Source organism: Phaseolus vulgaris, chromosome 2 (assembly GCF_051622355.1).
Source record: "Phaseolus vulgaris cultivar YP4 chromosome 2, ASM5162235v1, whole genome shotgun sequence".
Lineage (NCBI taxonomy): Eukaryota > Viridiplantae > Streptophyta > Magnoliopsida > Fabales > Fabaceae > Phaseolus > Phaseolus vulgaris.
This window is the reverse complement of record NC_143499.1, coordinates 9,440,131-9,456,396: the sequence shown is the minus strand read 5'-3', so window position 1 is coordinate 9,456,396 and position 16,266 is coordinate 9,440,131. Positions and strand designations below refer to the sequence as shown.

The 16,266-nt window shown below is 33.2% G+C and overlaps 1 protein-coding gene and 1 pseudogene across 2 annotated transcripts in view; both read left to right on the top strand.

The window, feature by feature from the left end:
* Window positions 1-15,391, top strand: part of LOC137810590 (uncharacterized) — a 33,918-nt gene extending 18,527 nt beyond the window's left edge. The window contains exons 6-10 of one of the 2 annotated variants that reach the window (XM_068611943.1): window positions 12,827-13,023; window positions 13,106-13,236; window positions 13,386-13,714; window positions 13,812-13,915; window positions 14,801-15,391. In XM_068611943.1, coding sequence (XP_068468044.1) covers window positions 12,827-13,023; window positions 13,106-13,236; window positions 13,386-13,714; window positions 13,812-13,915; window positions 14,801-14,859 — 820 coding nt within the window. In that variant the 3' untranslated portion in view covers window positions 14,860-15,391. The remainder of the gene's footprint in view (window positions 1-12,826; window positions 13,024-13,105; window positions 13,237-13,385; window positions 13,715-13,811; window positions 13,916-14,800) is intronic. The other variant, XM_068611942.2, reaches the window with a different exon arrangement.
* On the top strand, window positions 3,918-7,957 carry LOC150028985 (uncharacterized; annotated as a pseudogene).
* Window positions 15,392-16,266: the final 875 nt, after the last annotated feature.

Sequence of the window (16,266 nt, the reverse complement as noted above, 5' to 3'; positions counted from 1 at the left end):
GAAGGTCTTTACAAGCGGGATTTACATATTAAAGCATCATCTTGCAGGGACTTCAAAGGATGTTGGAGCATGTATTGTATGAAGAGGTTAAAAATTTAATGTTGGGTAATGTTTTTGTGCTGCAACAAAATTTGATGAAGAAATCTATGTCTAGAGAAGAGTAGGATAATAGTGTAAGTGATTATGAAAATGTTGGAAAAAAGACCAACTCAAGAAGAGAGTGGGGGTGACTCATCAAGTATTTTCAAAAGAAAGGGACCTCAAACTACTATCAATTACATCTTCAAGAAATGTTATTCATTTCATGTAGCAAACAATGAAGAGTTCAGTAGGATGCTTGAGTTGGTTGCCAAACATGGTCCCAGATTTTAGCCACCGTCATACCATGAAATTAGGGTGAAATATCTGAAACAATAGGTTGAAAAGACTAGTGGAAGAACATAAATTATTTTGGAAAAAAGAATGGCTGCATAATAACTCAACGCAACCAACACATCTCCATCTTTGTTTTTACCTCTTTTATGTCTCAAATATCAATAAATAAATCCTTTCTTACTAACCCCAACATTAGACAGTCCACCCTTTTGCTCAATTAAATAACCCATTATTTGGCCCCATCTTGCAATATATTTCCATTGACTATGTCAAGTTAGAACGGAATTTGACAGATCCTCTGACAAAACCCCTAGGGAGAAAATGATTTTAGAAACATCAAGGGGAATGAGACTTAAGTCACTTGCAAACAAACAAGTGACGGAAACCCAACCTTTGTGATTGGAGATCACATGAATAAGGTTCATATGGGTAAAAACAAGACTGGTTAGTTCTCCTAGCATTAGAATTGATTTAATACTAAATTTGTCCATTCCTATGGTGTGTGAAAGTGCTAGATACTACATTATCGAGGGGGTAAACTTTGTGGTTAAAATTTTGAGGTATAAAAGTTTTACGTTTAACAATTTTTTTTAAAGTTTTCATATCCCTTATAGGTGGTATATGATTTGCAGTATACACTTGATGAAATCACCTATATGAGTGTCAAGTGTAGTTGCTTGCATCAGATCTTGGCAAGATTTTTATAGCACTCACGAATACCGGGCACACGTATGGCCTAGTAAGCGCAACACATCGATAACAAAAAAGATTGTGGGGGTGTATTATGATTGATAAACCGCTAACAGACGCTAAGTGTCTTGGTTCATATAGCTAGCTATACTAAGTACAATATGATAAGTTCATCAATTTGAGGACTAGTTCATATAACTTGCTATACCATCTCTGATTATTACATCTCATATGAACCCATGATGATGAGAATCAACTAAAGGTGGCTTTTTATAATGAAGAACAAGATCATTCGCCTTCACATTTAAAGTTTTTCTTGTTAATCTTTGCAAAAGATAAAGCCCAAGCCCAAGCCCAAGAAGGCCAAAGCCCACAAAAGCCCAAAAGTCCATCCCATGAAGGGCAAGGCCAAATATTAAATAAATATTAGAAAGGTGGTTAGAGGGAAACATTAGAAACCTCTATTGTTAAAGCATCTTTTAGTCTTTAGTTAGGAGTCTTAGGGGGGGGGGGGGGGGGGGGGTGTTAGTAGATAGGTGTAGGAGTAGAAAAGGAGGTGCCAAAGTGAAGGAAGAGGTCACACCTTCCTCATGCTTTGTTTTAGGCGCAAATTCTAGAAGCTTTTTGGGAGGGAGTTTTTGAATTTGTGTAGCTTATATTTCAGCACCTTAGGCTATAAATAGAGGTGCTCTCTTTGTATTTTTCAGATTGGAATTAATCTAAGAAAACTCTACTCAAATTTTGAGTGAACTTTGGAGAGCTTTGAGCCTTCTTCTCTAGTCTTATCTTGATGGATCAATGGAGTCCTCAAGTGGCGGCATCACTCTCATCTAGGAGCATTCCACACTTCTAGTGGCGAGATCATCCATCCTCCTTCCATCTTCATGAGCATTTCTTCTCTCCTTTCTTTCTCCTCTTTCTATTGTTTGTGTTAGCTTGTGTTCTTGAGTTTTGGTTAGATGTTCTTGCTGTTTTTATGAGTTTTTGGTTCGGCAGTTTTATAATTCTGTCCATTCATCTTGTTCCTTTGCTTTTCTTGCTCATTTGTTCGGTTCAATTTGACTACAATTGGTTCATCCAAATGAGTTTGGGATTTGGTACTAGTTTTTGGTGAGTTCTTGTCTTAGAACAATGATCCAACTCTAAGAAAAGTGTCTCTATAATGTCCAACTCAAGGTGAGTTTTTTCCTTCTATCTTTTGCAATATGTGGGGGATTGTTGTAAATCACAGATATCGCTAAAAATGTCGCAAAAGTTAAAGTAGCGAAGTTCTTGCAACATACCAAAGTCCCGTGCACATCCTTTGGGCTTGTTGGTTTCAGATTTAGGAGGAGGGTTTCTCGGACCCAAAATCAAATCGAAGTTGGATAGACTTTCTCCATAGTTACAAGTTGTTTCAGTGTGACCCGGTCTCCTCGAAAGTTTCAAATTCCGTGCCACCTTGATTGAAGGAGCGACTTTCTCCTTTTTTGGTGGCCTCCTCCATTTCTGGCTGGACAACACTTAAATCTGCTGGAACAAGATTTCGTGCGCCATTGAAATTGGAAATGGAGCAATAAAAATAGCTTTCTTCTCCCTCTATAAAAAAGGGGTTCCTACGCCTTTTCAAATCACGACTCATGGCTTTTTCCTCCTTTTCTCTTCTTCTTTTTCTTTCCTTACTATTTTTTTCGGTATCCTGGGTTCTTACGCTTTAAGAGTTGCTTGTTAGTTTTGTTATCAACGGTTTTTTCCGAGAAGTTCCTATTGTATCCTTGGAGACTTGTGCAATACACTACGGATAAGTCCTTATGGACAGTGATCACTCACTCCTCAAGAAATCAACTTTATTCGTGCTTTTATATTTTATTTACTATAATCGTAAGGACTTATGGCTAACACTACGAACAACAACTCTACATTGGAGACATCAAACTAAACTTGGTTTAAATCATACCGATCTTGGTAATTTAAAACAAACTATGTCTAGATGTGGTAAATTATTTTTTTACTTTTATAGATTATTTTTCTATATACACTAAAGTATATTTAATTAAACATAAGGATGGATTTTTTTATATGTTTTTAACTTATAAGGCAGAAGTAAAAAATGAATTGAATAGTAAAATTAAAAGGATTAGGTTAGATAACAATGGTTAATATGTTTTGTTTAATAATTATTGTGTTAAAGAAAATATTATTCATGAAGTAACCCCACCACCATATTCACCTGAATCTAATGGAGTTTAAGGAAAAATAGGACTATTAAAGAAATGATGAATGTTATGTTTATTAGTTATAATGTTCCTAATAATCTTTGGAGTGAATCTCAACTTATCGCATGTTTTTTTTGTAAAATAGGATACCACATAAGAAAATCGGTAATCCTATGAATTGGGGAAAGGTTATCAATCTAATATGAAACTTGGTAGTTAGAATTGAATGAATCGTAAGATTCGAATCATGACTTTCTCGATTCAAATCAGAAGATGAATCATTTTAGGATTTGAATCGTGAGATGAATCGAGTGAATAGTGGGATTCTCGATTCTGTTTCGTTATTTCCGATTCAATCAAATTCTGGAAAAATCTCAAAATGGAGAGAAAAGATCACGATTCATTAATTTTTCTTGAAAACTCCCATAAAGAAACAAATAGTTGTATAGAGATAAATGTACCCAAAAAAATCACAGATTCATAGAGATGCTTAATCGAAACATTTAATTTGTTTTGAAAAATCCCAAAAAACTTAATAAAGAAAACAAACCGTCACCGAGAGAGACAATCAATTTTCCTATAAATCAAGTCAAGAACGACAGTGGAGAAAAGGAGAGAAGAAGAAAAGTGAGGAACACGGGAAATATAAATTTACCGATGGCGGAGCAAGTGAGAAGAAGAACATTTGAAGAATTAGAAAAGTGAGAAACACGAAAAAGAAGTTCAGTCACCAGAAAAGAGGGGATTCACCAAAGAAGAAGAAGGACCACGAGAAGAAGATCTTTGGGAGAAAAAAAATTTATTTTCTAAAGTAATTGCAGAAGCAGGTTTTTAATATTTGAACAACACCTAACCTATTATGAACCATTTTCTAAAAGACTAAACCACCTTTCAGAAAAGCTGACCTACTTTTCAGAAAAGATGACCCACCCTTAAAATCTTTTTTTTATTATATCTTTTTTTTAAAAACTGTATTTTAAAATAAAAACTATTTATGTTATTTTTACTTTTTATAAATAATTATTTAAGTTTTTGTTTATTTTGTTTTATTATATTTTTTTTAAAAAACTGTATTTTAAAATAAAATTTGTTTATGTTTTTTTTTTTTACATTTTTATAAATAATAATTTAAGTTTCTGTTTATTTTATTTTATTATATTTTTAAAAAAAATTGAATTTTAAAATAATAACTATTTATGTTATTTTTACTTTTTTATAAATAGTTATTTAAGTTTCTATTTCTTTATTTTTTATATTAAATTATTTGAGTACTTATTTGATTTTCTTATATAATATTTTTTTTAAAAAACTATATTTTAAAATAAATTCTTATATTTGTTTATTTATGTTACTTGTTTGACTTTGTTGGTAGAGAGCAAACCAAGCGAAAGAAAGAAATAGATCTTACATGTGAAAGTGTTCCCCCTCATAGACTTCTAGTTAAGTGTAAATATTGTTTACATACTTGTTGGGGTGGTGTTGCAAAAATGAATCATCATCTTGCTGGTACAAAGGAAAATGTCATTGCGTGTACATCAGTTTCAGATGATATCAAAGACATGTTTATGAAGTTATTAGAAGATAAAGAAAAAAATCAAAGAAGCAAACTGTCAAGATTGTTTTGGAAAAATGTATATCCAAGATAAGAAGGGGACATTGGAGTCATTTTCTAGGAAAGGAAAACAAAAAACCATGAATGAAATGTTTAAAGATAGAGAATTGGTGATTACGAACATTTGCAAATGCATATACGGTAATGCTTTACCATTTAATTTGATAAGAAGTTCCTTATTTGTTGTAATGTTAAAATTTGTTGCTAAATATGAAAAGGGTCTAAAGCCTCCTACTTATTATGAAGTTAGGGTGTCTTATTTGAAAAAATTTCAGTTGTTGGGGTGGTGTTGCAAAAATGAATCATCATCTTGCTGGTACAAAGGAAAATGTCATTGCGTGTACATCAGTTTCAGATGATTTCAAAAACATGTTTATGAAGTTATTAGAAGATAAAGAAAAAAATCAAAGAAGCAAACCGTCAAGATTGTTTTGGAAAAATGTATATCCAAGATAAGAAGGGGACATTGGAGTCATTTTCTAGGAAAGGAAAACAAAAAACCATGAATGAAATGTTTAAAGATAGAGAATTTGTGATTACAAACATTTGCAAATGCATATACGGTAATGCTTTACCATTTAATTTGGTAAGAAGTTCCTTATTTGCTGTAATGTTAAAATTTGTTGCTAAATATGAAAATGGTCTAAAGCCTCCTACTTATTATGAAGTTAGGGTGTCTTATTTGAAAAAAATTCAGTGGACAATATCCAAGCTAGTTTGGAGAAATATAAGGTTGAATGGGAGAAATGTGGGTGTACTTTGATGTGTGATGGTTGGACAGATGGAAAAAGGAAGGTTTCTTACCAATTTTTTTGCTGAATAGTCCAAGTGGAACACTTGGGGAGGATAATTTTGTGCAAGTTGTGACTGATGGTGCTTCTAATTTTGTGGCAACAGGAACAATGTTAGAAGAAAAGAGAACAAAACTTTTTGGTCTCCTTGTACAACTCATTGCCTTGATTTAATTCTTGAAGACATTGGTCAGCTCCCAGTATTTTATAATACCATTGCAAATACCTAAAAGATCAAAACTTTCATTTATAGGCACACATGGGTCCTAAACTTATATTGAAAGTATTCCAAAGAAAAAGTATTAGCTCGAGCAGCAGTCACGAGATTTGCAATTTTTTTCCTTACCTACAATCCATAGCATAACAAAAAAAAGCTATTCGAGGTATGCTTGTTTCATAAGAATGGACAACAAGTAATCATGTTAGTAAAAATGAAGGTAAATAAGAGGTGAACATTTGTTTAAGTGATGATAGATTCTGGAAATCCATCCAATATTATTTGAAGTGTGTAACTTCACTTGTGAAAGTATTAAGACTTGTAGATGAGAGGCAAATCCTGTCATGCCATATATATATGAAGCTATGGATAGAGCCAAACAACAAATTGCCTCAAATTTCAAGAATGCAGACTCTCTATACAAAAAGGTGTGAAAAATAATTGATACTCGTTGCAATTTGCAATTACATAGGCCTCTTCATATTGTTGCTTACTACTTTAATCCTAAGTAAGTAACTATTATTAATTTATTATTACCTTAATCATTATTGTAAATTAATAATGATTTTTATTTCAATAATTTTTGTTTCTTTTGATCAGATTTCATTATGACAAAAATTTCAATGCAGATAGTGAATTTTTATATGGTTTATATAAGACCATTGAAAAAATGATCCCAGATAAAAGGATTAGATTTCAACTTGACAAATTCAAAAGAGCACAAGGATTATTTGGAAGAAGCATGACAATAGATATTAGGGATAAGAAGCATCCTCGTAAAGCATTTAATTAATCCTAAATAGTTTCATAAAAGGCATAACAATTTGGATAACAATTTATTAATGTTAGCTTTTTGTTCGAAGTTGCAGCTCTTTGGTGGAAAAGTTATGGTGGAGAGAGTAAAGAGCTACAAAATCTAGCAATAAGAGTTTTAAGTCTAACTTGTAGTGTTACTGCGTGCGAAAGAAATTGGAGCATATTTGATAAAGAGCATACTAAAAGAAGGAATCACTTAGAACAACAAAGATTAAATGCTCTTGTCTTTGTTAAGTATAACCTTCAACTTGAGATGAGACAAAAGGTTAGAGAGGAATAAAGGGATACTTATGATCCTATATGTTTATCTGATATGGAGTCAGATGATGAGTGGATTACTAAAAAGGAAGATTCGTGCATACTAAATGATGTTTCATGGATGGATATACATGAATCTATTATTCTTAAAGACGGGGCTCCAAGCAACAAAAGGAAGAGAGGTCTATGAAATTTAACTACTAAGGTTGATAGAAAGGGAAAATCTACCATAACTGCAAACAAGGTTATCAAACCCTAGGGTTAACTCGTATACCCTTACGAGTTTAAAAGTTGACTCATAAGTAAACTTGTTTTTTAGTAAACTCGCAGTAAACTCGGTCAAACTCGATGAATTCAGTGCAAACTCGCGAGTTCAAGGTTGAGTCACAGAGTCTAGAAAAAAGCCCAAAATAGTTCACATAGTTGCGTTCACGTTCTCATCTTCATCATTGTCGTCGTCTTCCTCGCCTCGCTGCATGCTGTACTGCCTCGCCTCACCGCACACCGCACCGCCTCGTCGCATGTCTCGTAGCGTCGCGCTGCACTCCTCCTCCCAGGTTTCACATTTCTTTTTTTTTTCAGGGTTTAGTAAATTAGGTTAGGACATATTGGGTTTAGGGTTAGGAATTTTTAAATTGGGTTGGGGCTTTTTAGCTGATTGGGTTTAGGGTTATTTTTAGGTTGAGTTTGGGAATTTTTGGGTAGATTGGGAATTTTTTGACAAATGTATTTTTGGCAGATTGTGGATTTTTGGGATGATCATGAATTTATTTTATTAAATATTTTGTATGAAGTACACTCTTACGAGTCTATGAGTCGGGTTTACAGGCCTCCCACGAGTCTGAGTAGACTCTCGAGTCTGATAACCTTAACTACAAATGATAATGAGATTGAAGATATGGTTGAAGATGTGGAGGAAGAGAATGAAAATGAGCTCCAAGAGAATGTTATATTAGAGGAAGAAGATGATCTAAGTGACCTTGATCTCGAAGATGATAAATGAAAGTATAAGATTAGGATGTAGGATTTAAATATGAAAAGTATTTTACATTATATTATGTTTTGTGATTGTGTAGATTGAACATTTTGACTTCATATTTTGATTTTATAGATTGAACATTTATTCATGTTACTTATTTTTATTTAAAAATATATATTTTATTTATTATGTATCTTACAATTCATAATAAGATTCGATTCACGATTCAAAAAAATTGAAAAAAAATTCAGGATTCGAATTTGGATTCTATAACCATGATTTGAAATACCTAAGAGTGTGGGGGTGCTTAGTTAAAGTGATGTTACATGATCCTAAGAAAAGGAAAGTAGGTTCTAAAACTTTTGATTGTATGTTCTTAGGCAATGCAGAACATAATGTTGTCTATAAGTTTCTTGTTCTTTATAGTGATATAATTGAACATAACATTATAGTAGAGATGAAAAATGTTGAGTTTTTTTAACATATCTTTCTTTTAAAGAGTAGTGGTACATCCGAACAACCTATAGATAGTGCTAATGATGTCACGAGTGAGGATATTAGAAGAAGTAAAAGATAGAAAAAGGAAACCTCGTTTGGAAATTATTTTTATACTTATCTAGTTGAAAATGATCCAATAAGTTTTTTAGAAGCTACTAGTACTCTTAATGCTAAACTTTGGGATAATGCCATTAAGACTAAGATTGATTCAATTAAGAAAAATAATACTTGGACCTTAGTATATCTTCCTAAAGGAGCAAAACCCATTTGTTGTAAATGGATCTTTAAGAAAAAGTACTATCCTGATGGATCCATAGACAAACATAAGGCAAGATTAGTAGTGAAAGATTTTACTAACAAACCTAACATAAATTACTTTGATATTTTTGCTCCGGTTACTAGGATTTCCTCCATTTGAGTATTGCTAGCCCTAACATAATAAGTTAGTCATTTACCAAATGAATGTTAAAAAAAAAAATTCTGAATGGTGAACTAGAGGAGGAAATTTATGACTCAACTTGAAGGATGTATAGTTGCAAGTCAAGAGGAAAAAGTGTGAAAACTTTTAAAATCTCTGTATGGATTGAAACAAACACCAAAAGAATGACATGAAAAGCTTGACAATGTTTTACTTTGTAGGTTTTTCTACCAATGACAATGATAAATGTGTGTATTCTAGATCTGAAAATGGTTAATGTGTCATTACATGTTTATATATGGATGACATGTTGATTTTTGGTACATGCGAAGATATTGTTTTTAAAACAAAATTTTTTCTTGGATCTAAGTTTGAGATGAAACACATGAGTGAGGCAAGTGTGATTCTAAGAGTTAGAGTCATAAGGAAGGGAGATAGTATATTACTATCACAAGAACAATACACTGAGAAACTTCTTAAGAAGTTTAGTTACTATGACTTTAAGTCAGTGAGCACTCTTTATGATGCTAACTCTAAATTATAAAAGAACAGAGAAAAATCTATTTCTCAAACTCAGTATGCCCAAATAATTGGGAGCTTATTGCATTTAATGAGCTTTTAGGCTGAGTAGGTACACTTAAAGTCCTAGCCATAATCATTTGGATGCGTTTGTGAGACTCATGAAATACTTTAGAGGTACAAATGATTATGCCATTGAATATAGTGAATTTCCATTTGTGCTAGAAGAAGGGTACAATGATGGCAACTGGATCTCTTATTCAGATGAGACAAAATCCACTAGTGGTTATGTGTTTACACTTAGGGGTGGTGCAATTACATGGAGATCAACCAAACAAACAATTATTGCGAGATCAACAATGGAATCCGAGTCTGTTGCTCTCGAAATGAATGGTAGTGGAGTTGAGTGGTTGAAAAAAATTCTTAGCTAACATTATGTTAAGAATGAAACCAACCTCATCTGTATCTATGCATTGTGATTACCAATTGGCAATAGCTATGGCTGAAAGTAAAACTTACAATGAAAAGACCACACATATACAATTGAGATTTAATTTAGTGAAGCAACTGCTAAATAGGGAATGATTTCCATTGATTATGTCAAATCAAAACGGAATTTGGCAGTTCTTCTGACAAAACTCCTAGGGAGAAAACTGATTTAGAAACATCGAGGGGAATGAGACTTAAGCCACTTGAAAACAAACAAGTGATGGAAACCCAACCTTTGTGAGTGGAGATCCCATGAATAAGGTTCATATGGGTAAAAAAACAAGTCATTTGTTAGTTCTCCTAGCATTAGAATTGATTTAATATCAAATTTGTCCATTCCTATGGTGTGTGAAAGTGTTAGATACTGTATTATCGAGGGAGTAAAATTTGTGGTAAAATTTTTGAGGTATAAGAGTTTTAACATCTAACAAAATTTTTAATAATTTTCATATCCCTTATGGGTGGTTTATGATTTGTAGCATACACTTGATGAAATCACCTATATGGATGTCAAGTGGGGCCACTTGCATGAGATCTTGACATGATTTCTAGAGCACTCATGAATATCGGGCACGCGCATGGCCTAATAAGCATAACAAAGTGATAACAACAAGGGTTGTGTAGGTGTATTGTGATTGATAAACTGCTAACACATGCTAGGTGTCTTGGTTCATATAGCTTGCTTTACCAACTACACTGTTTGTTAAGTTCAACAATCTATGATTTGTTCATATAGCTTGTTATACTAACTCTGATGTATTACATCTTATACGAACCCATGAATTTCTTCTTTCTTTCCTTATATTTTTTTCAATATGTGGGGGATTGTTGTAAATCTTAGATATTGTAAACGTAACAGAGTGTTGCGAAAGTTAAGCAATGGAGTTCCTGATGCACATCATTCAGGCCTTTTGGTTTCAGATCTAGAAGGAGGGTTTCTCGGACCCAAAAACAAATGGAAGTTGGATTGACTTTCTCCGCAGTTACAAGTTGTTCAAGTGTGACCCGGTCTCCTCAGAAGTTCCAAAACTGGCGCCACCTTGACTAGAGGAGAGACTTCCTCCTTCTCCGGTGGCCTCCTCCCTTTTCGGCTGGATGCTAGAAAAAGATTTCGTGCACCACTAAAATTGGAAATGGAGCAGCTGGAGTTGCTTTCTTCTCCCTCTATAAAAGGGAGTTTCCCCGCCTCTTCAAATCATGACTCACGACTTCTTCTTTCTCTTTTCCTTACTAATATTTTTCGGTATCTTGGATTTTTACTCTTTTAGGAGTTGTGTTGCTAGTTTTATTATCCTCAATATTTTTTGAGAAGATCATGTTTTATCATGAGAACTTATGCAATACATTGTGGATAAGTCTTTAATCACCTTGTTTGTGGTTTCAACTTTTATTTACTACACTTACTAAACCTAACATTAGACAGTCCACCCTTTTGTTCAATTAAATAACCTATTATTTACACCCTGTCCTTGCAATCAACTTGAGCCTTGTCACCAACATTGAGACCTCTATAACAATTAATCAATCCAACCTGTTTAGGCTCATACAACACAAGATTGTGACTTTCCTCCAACAAAACAACTTCCCACCTACTTATCGTACCAAGTTACCTTGGAAGAAACTTCACTTACACTTTGTTCGTGTCAGTGGTCTGTGATACCTTTTTCGGTCTTCCCTCATTAAATGCTTCTTGTACCTTAATCTGGCCTTACTACATAAGTATTTTCGCATTATTACTTCATTATTATAACCATAACCAACTTAATCTTTTCTAATACCAAAACCATGACACCTCCCATATGCGTAAACATCATCCTCACATTCAAATTTCATCCCTAATATGTCTTCAGCACACAGGTCCATATAACTTTTATAAGCACACTTATATCACAGTCTTTCTCAACATATGCATCACTTTCCTATTTAGAATTACCAATGCTTCCCCTCTTACACACACCAACACTAACTTTGTCATCTTCAACCAAATTTACAAATGCCTCCTCATTACAGTGCTCCATCTGCATCCCACCATAAATATGTAACACAAAACCCCTAACAAACAAAAAATTACATTTGACCATCCTTTTACATATCACATACACAAAAAATTAAACTAATACCACCAAATAAATTCGAAATCAGTCACAAACCAGTATTTCAACTACAACACTTGCTCTTTCAATCCATACCACCCCACCATCAAATAACGCTTTCCTTCATTCAAACACTTCAGTCAACGATTACATCTCCTTCAGTTGCATTATCCAACCACGATCATTAAGGGACGATCATGGACTATGCACCATTCCACTTCTCTTTTTTGCCTTGTGGTAAAACTGGAGAAAAGAGACTCACTCGTACTTGCTTTTCCTTGACCAATGGATTTCCAAGGAAGACAAGCAACTCTGCCATTTCTCACATATCTTCTGTACGTCAAATTTATTATTCTTTCCGTACGTCAAATTTAGTACTCTGGCAGAAATACGTACTTCGCATTTAATGCGCACCTGCCTTCGGTTAATACAATGTATTTCAGGATGTATTTATGTATCCACGTCGCATAATGACATGTAAAGTTACTACACGTGCCATACGCTAATTCGTTCCATGTAAAGAGGGCACTGAAACATGTTTTAAAGGAGAGGCACCATAGGAAACACCATGATGTTTTTGAGAATTATATCATGTTGCATTTTTTATTTACTTGCTAATAATGAAGTGTACAATAGTGTGTAAATAATCCAAAAATTACCTTGGAGAATACCGTATGTCTTTGTTTTTGTTTTTCTTGCTGATAAAAAAAACAGTATGTCTTTGTTCATGAAAAATAAATAAAAATCAGCATGTAGATAAGGTGATGCGTGTTTCTTGAACACTTGATTTTGTTGTTTTTGAAATCAATAGTTGTTTTTAAAATTTTAATTAGATATAATAATCTTCTTCATCTTACCATAAGTTTCTAATTACAGGAGAGGTGAAGAGCATTCTTTTATTCTAAAACCAGCAACTTCTACATGGAAGGGTCTCAAGATTCAGGATGATAGAACTCACTGGTCAAAGTTGCAGCTTAGAAATAAAACATCAAAAATAAGTCTCAACAGACGAAAGACTGCTTTAATTAATGATCAGTATTCAATTTTGGTGTCATGTCGATGCAATTATACAGGTATGCTTTTCAGCGACCTTGGTTTGCTGTTGTGCTATCCGATGAATTAAGGTGTTAATTAGTTTTTTGTTGCTTAATCTAGCGTCAACATTGTTCTTTAAGCAACCAACCAGTTGGCGACCACGTAACTCAAGGGATATTAAAATCTCTATTGTGTCAGATATGTCAAGACAGTCTCCTGGTTATGAGAAAACTTGTCAACTTCCCGTACAGGTTAATATTTTTCAACTCGACTTATGCTTTTTTTGTTTCATGTGAGCTCGTTTGTGTTTGATTATTTTTCATTCAGATTTCTGTGTAAACTTTTATAATGCCATTATCCTCAATCACAATTAATTTATTATTTGATTTAATTTGGTCAGATCTTAACTCTTCAAGCTTCAAATTTGACCTCTGAGGATCTAACTTTGACAGTGCTTGCTCCGGCCTCATGTACTTCAACAGCCTCCCTGAATTCACTGACGACTCCAATACGTCCTTGTATAGGTTTCTCAGACGTTTTAGGAAGAGTAAATGACGATAGAGGAATTGGTGCCACCCAGGGGCAAAGTTTCACTTCTGTTGCAAAAGATAATGATGACAAACAAAGTTATGATGACAAAGCTCAGACTGTTTCTTCAAGTGATGATGTCATCCCTAGTGCCGGTCTTAGTCGTACACATCTATGGTTTCAGAGTAAAGTTCCACTTGGGTAATGCATCAAATCTTTCCGTCTGTCTCTTTTTTTCTGTAAATTGTGTGTTTAGACATGTACTAATTGATTTGAAGCCCTGTTTGCACCTCATCAGATGCATTCCTTCTCAATCCAATGCCACTATCAAACTTGAACTACTTCCATTGACTGATGGCATAATTGTTCTGGACACTTTGCAAATTGATGTCCAGGGAAAAGGTACATATTTGCTGTACTTTTGGACCATTTTTTTCCTCTTAATTTCATGTTTGAGCATCTATGTAAATAAATATTTGCTTAATACAAATTTACGGGAAGATGAACTGATGGGTAAAGTTCCGTTACTTGTAAATTGTCATGGTTATTTTGAAGTCTCACCCATCTGCATAACAATAAGGTTTTTTTGTTGGACGACATTCTGTAACTTTGGTGCCTAAATTTAATAATTTATTTCACTAGAAAAGAGAAGTGAATATTATTGAGTGTGTCTTTCAATATAAGCACTAATCCCTGTTTATAAGCCAAACGGGATGGGATAGGGGAAAACTGACCCTTGGACTGGAAAGAGGAGATAGTGGCAGTGGCGAGTGGCAGCAGTAGACAGTAGCATGTAACTTTACACGTCGGGAACTGGAGGTGTGTGGTGGGGATGATGACACCGCTATTGGTATGGCCACATGCACAATCTAACAAAAAGTTCCCAAGATTTAGAGCTGTGATATCAACTTAAAAAAGAGAAAAAGTGAATATTATTGAGTGTTTTGCAATACAAGCACTAGTCTCTTATATGTTAACACTTATATGTTAACATATGGAGAGAAAGAGGGAAAATAAGAAAAAAAATCCTAATGGTTATAAATATATTCTAATTATACACTGGGAGTCTCTTCTAATTAGTGCCTACTAACAACAGTTCCCACCTTCATCTCTCTAGGTATTTATTTACATGTGAAGAGCATATGTTCTTACGAAACACTCACAAGCGAAAAGTATGCATGTAAACAAAGAACATTGGTTTATTTTACATTCCGTTTTATTTGTCATTGGAAATGGTTTTTTCTCTGCAAAAATATGTTCTCACTGAGTTACATTCGGGTGTAACAGGTGTTACTTATATTCCTGAGCGCTCATTACAGATATATGCAACTTCCGGTATTTCCTAGGGAATTATGTAAATTGGCCGTATAGCTGGTTGCATTTTACACGGGTGCAGTAGAAACAAAAATGGATGATTTGCATACTCTTAATGGCACAAAATGGGTAATTTGCTTGGACTTCAAATTGATCTTGCGACTAACTGTCAGTAACTCTAATGTCCTTCTGTCTGTTGAAAATTGGGATGAAGTTGGGATGTCAGTTTATGTTAAATATAGTTACACTTTTGTGTTGTAAACCACAAGCTTAAGTAGAAGCTTGTTACTATCTATATGTATTGTTGTGATAACTCTTCAGAGTGAAAACAAGGCATCTTAATTTGCATCAGACAGCTGCAACTGAGTGCAGTGTCAACTAATCATCTTAATTTACAGATTTTTACTGTATTTCTCGAAGGAGGGAAAGAGAAAGAAAGGGTGTTTGATTCTTTAAATTTCATTTGGTGTAAAATCTCTTCTTATTTGATATGTTTTGTTAACTGAAAGATTATGATGTCAACTTCCAATTATTTAATGCTTAATCATGTACCACTCTCTCCTCAGCTGCCTTTTACCGTACTGTGATTTCCGTACTTACGCTGAAACTACATGGAACTGAAGTTGCGTTTGAAAAATTCGTTTTTCTTGTTTATAAGCTAAGGATGACGAGGCTTTCCTTGGATTGAGGGTGGACTAGAGTAGAACAAGAAAGAAAGTGACTGGATGGTGAAACAAAAGTTCGTACCAAATTTAATTAATGTCATAGAATAAATTTTATACTATACTTAGAAAATAATTTGTAAAATATTTTTTTAAATAATTTAGTATAAAAAGTAAATTTTTGAAAATGTATATTCAAATTAAAATCAGATTTAAATTAAATGAAAACTTCTAATTCTTTTTTTTTTAAATTTAAATCTCAAATGATATCATAAATTAAAACAAAACAACATAACCATACATATCGACATTAATATGGAAAATAATAAAAATTATAATAATATTAATTAAGTTGTAACTTAATAACATGGTAAAATTTCGGACATAGACGTATTAACGTTTGAATTTTCGGTAGTATGAGTAAAGATAACTAAGTTTAGATAAATATTATATATAAAAAGAATTAATAATTTACACAACACCCATCTACTGGTAACTAGGTGAACAAATAGCTGCCATAATACACATAACTGTCATATACTATGCTGTAAATATATGAATAAATAAATCTTTCATTTCAAATTCATCTTCTTCATCACTTATCGCTTTTAATCAATACCAATTTTATTTTATTTTTAAATTGAATTTCAATATTTTTTAAAAAGTATTAATAATTATAAAATATATATTTTAATTTTTCATATTTATAATTTATAGTTTATAACAGATTTTAGGTAATACTATCTATCATAGGGGTGATTCAAATAAGATTTAAGG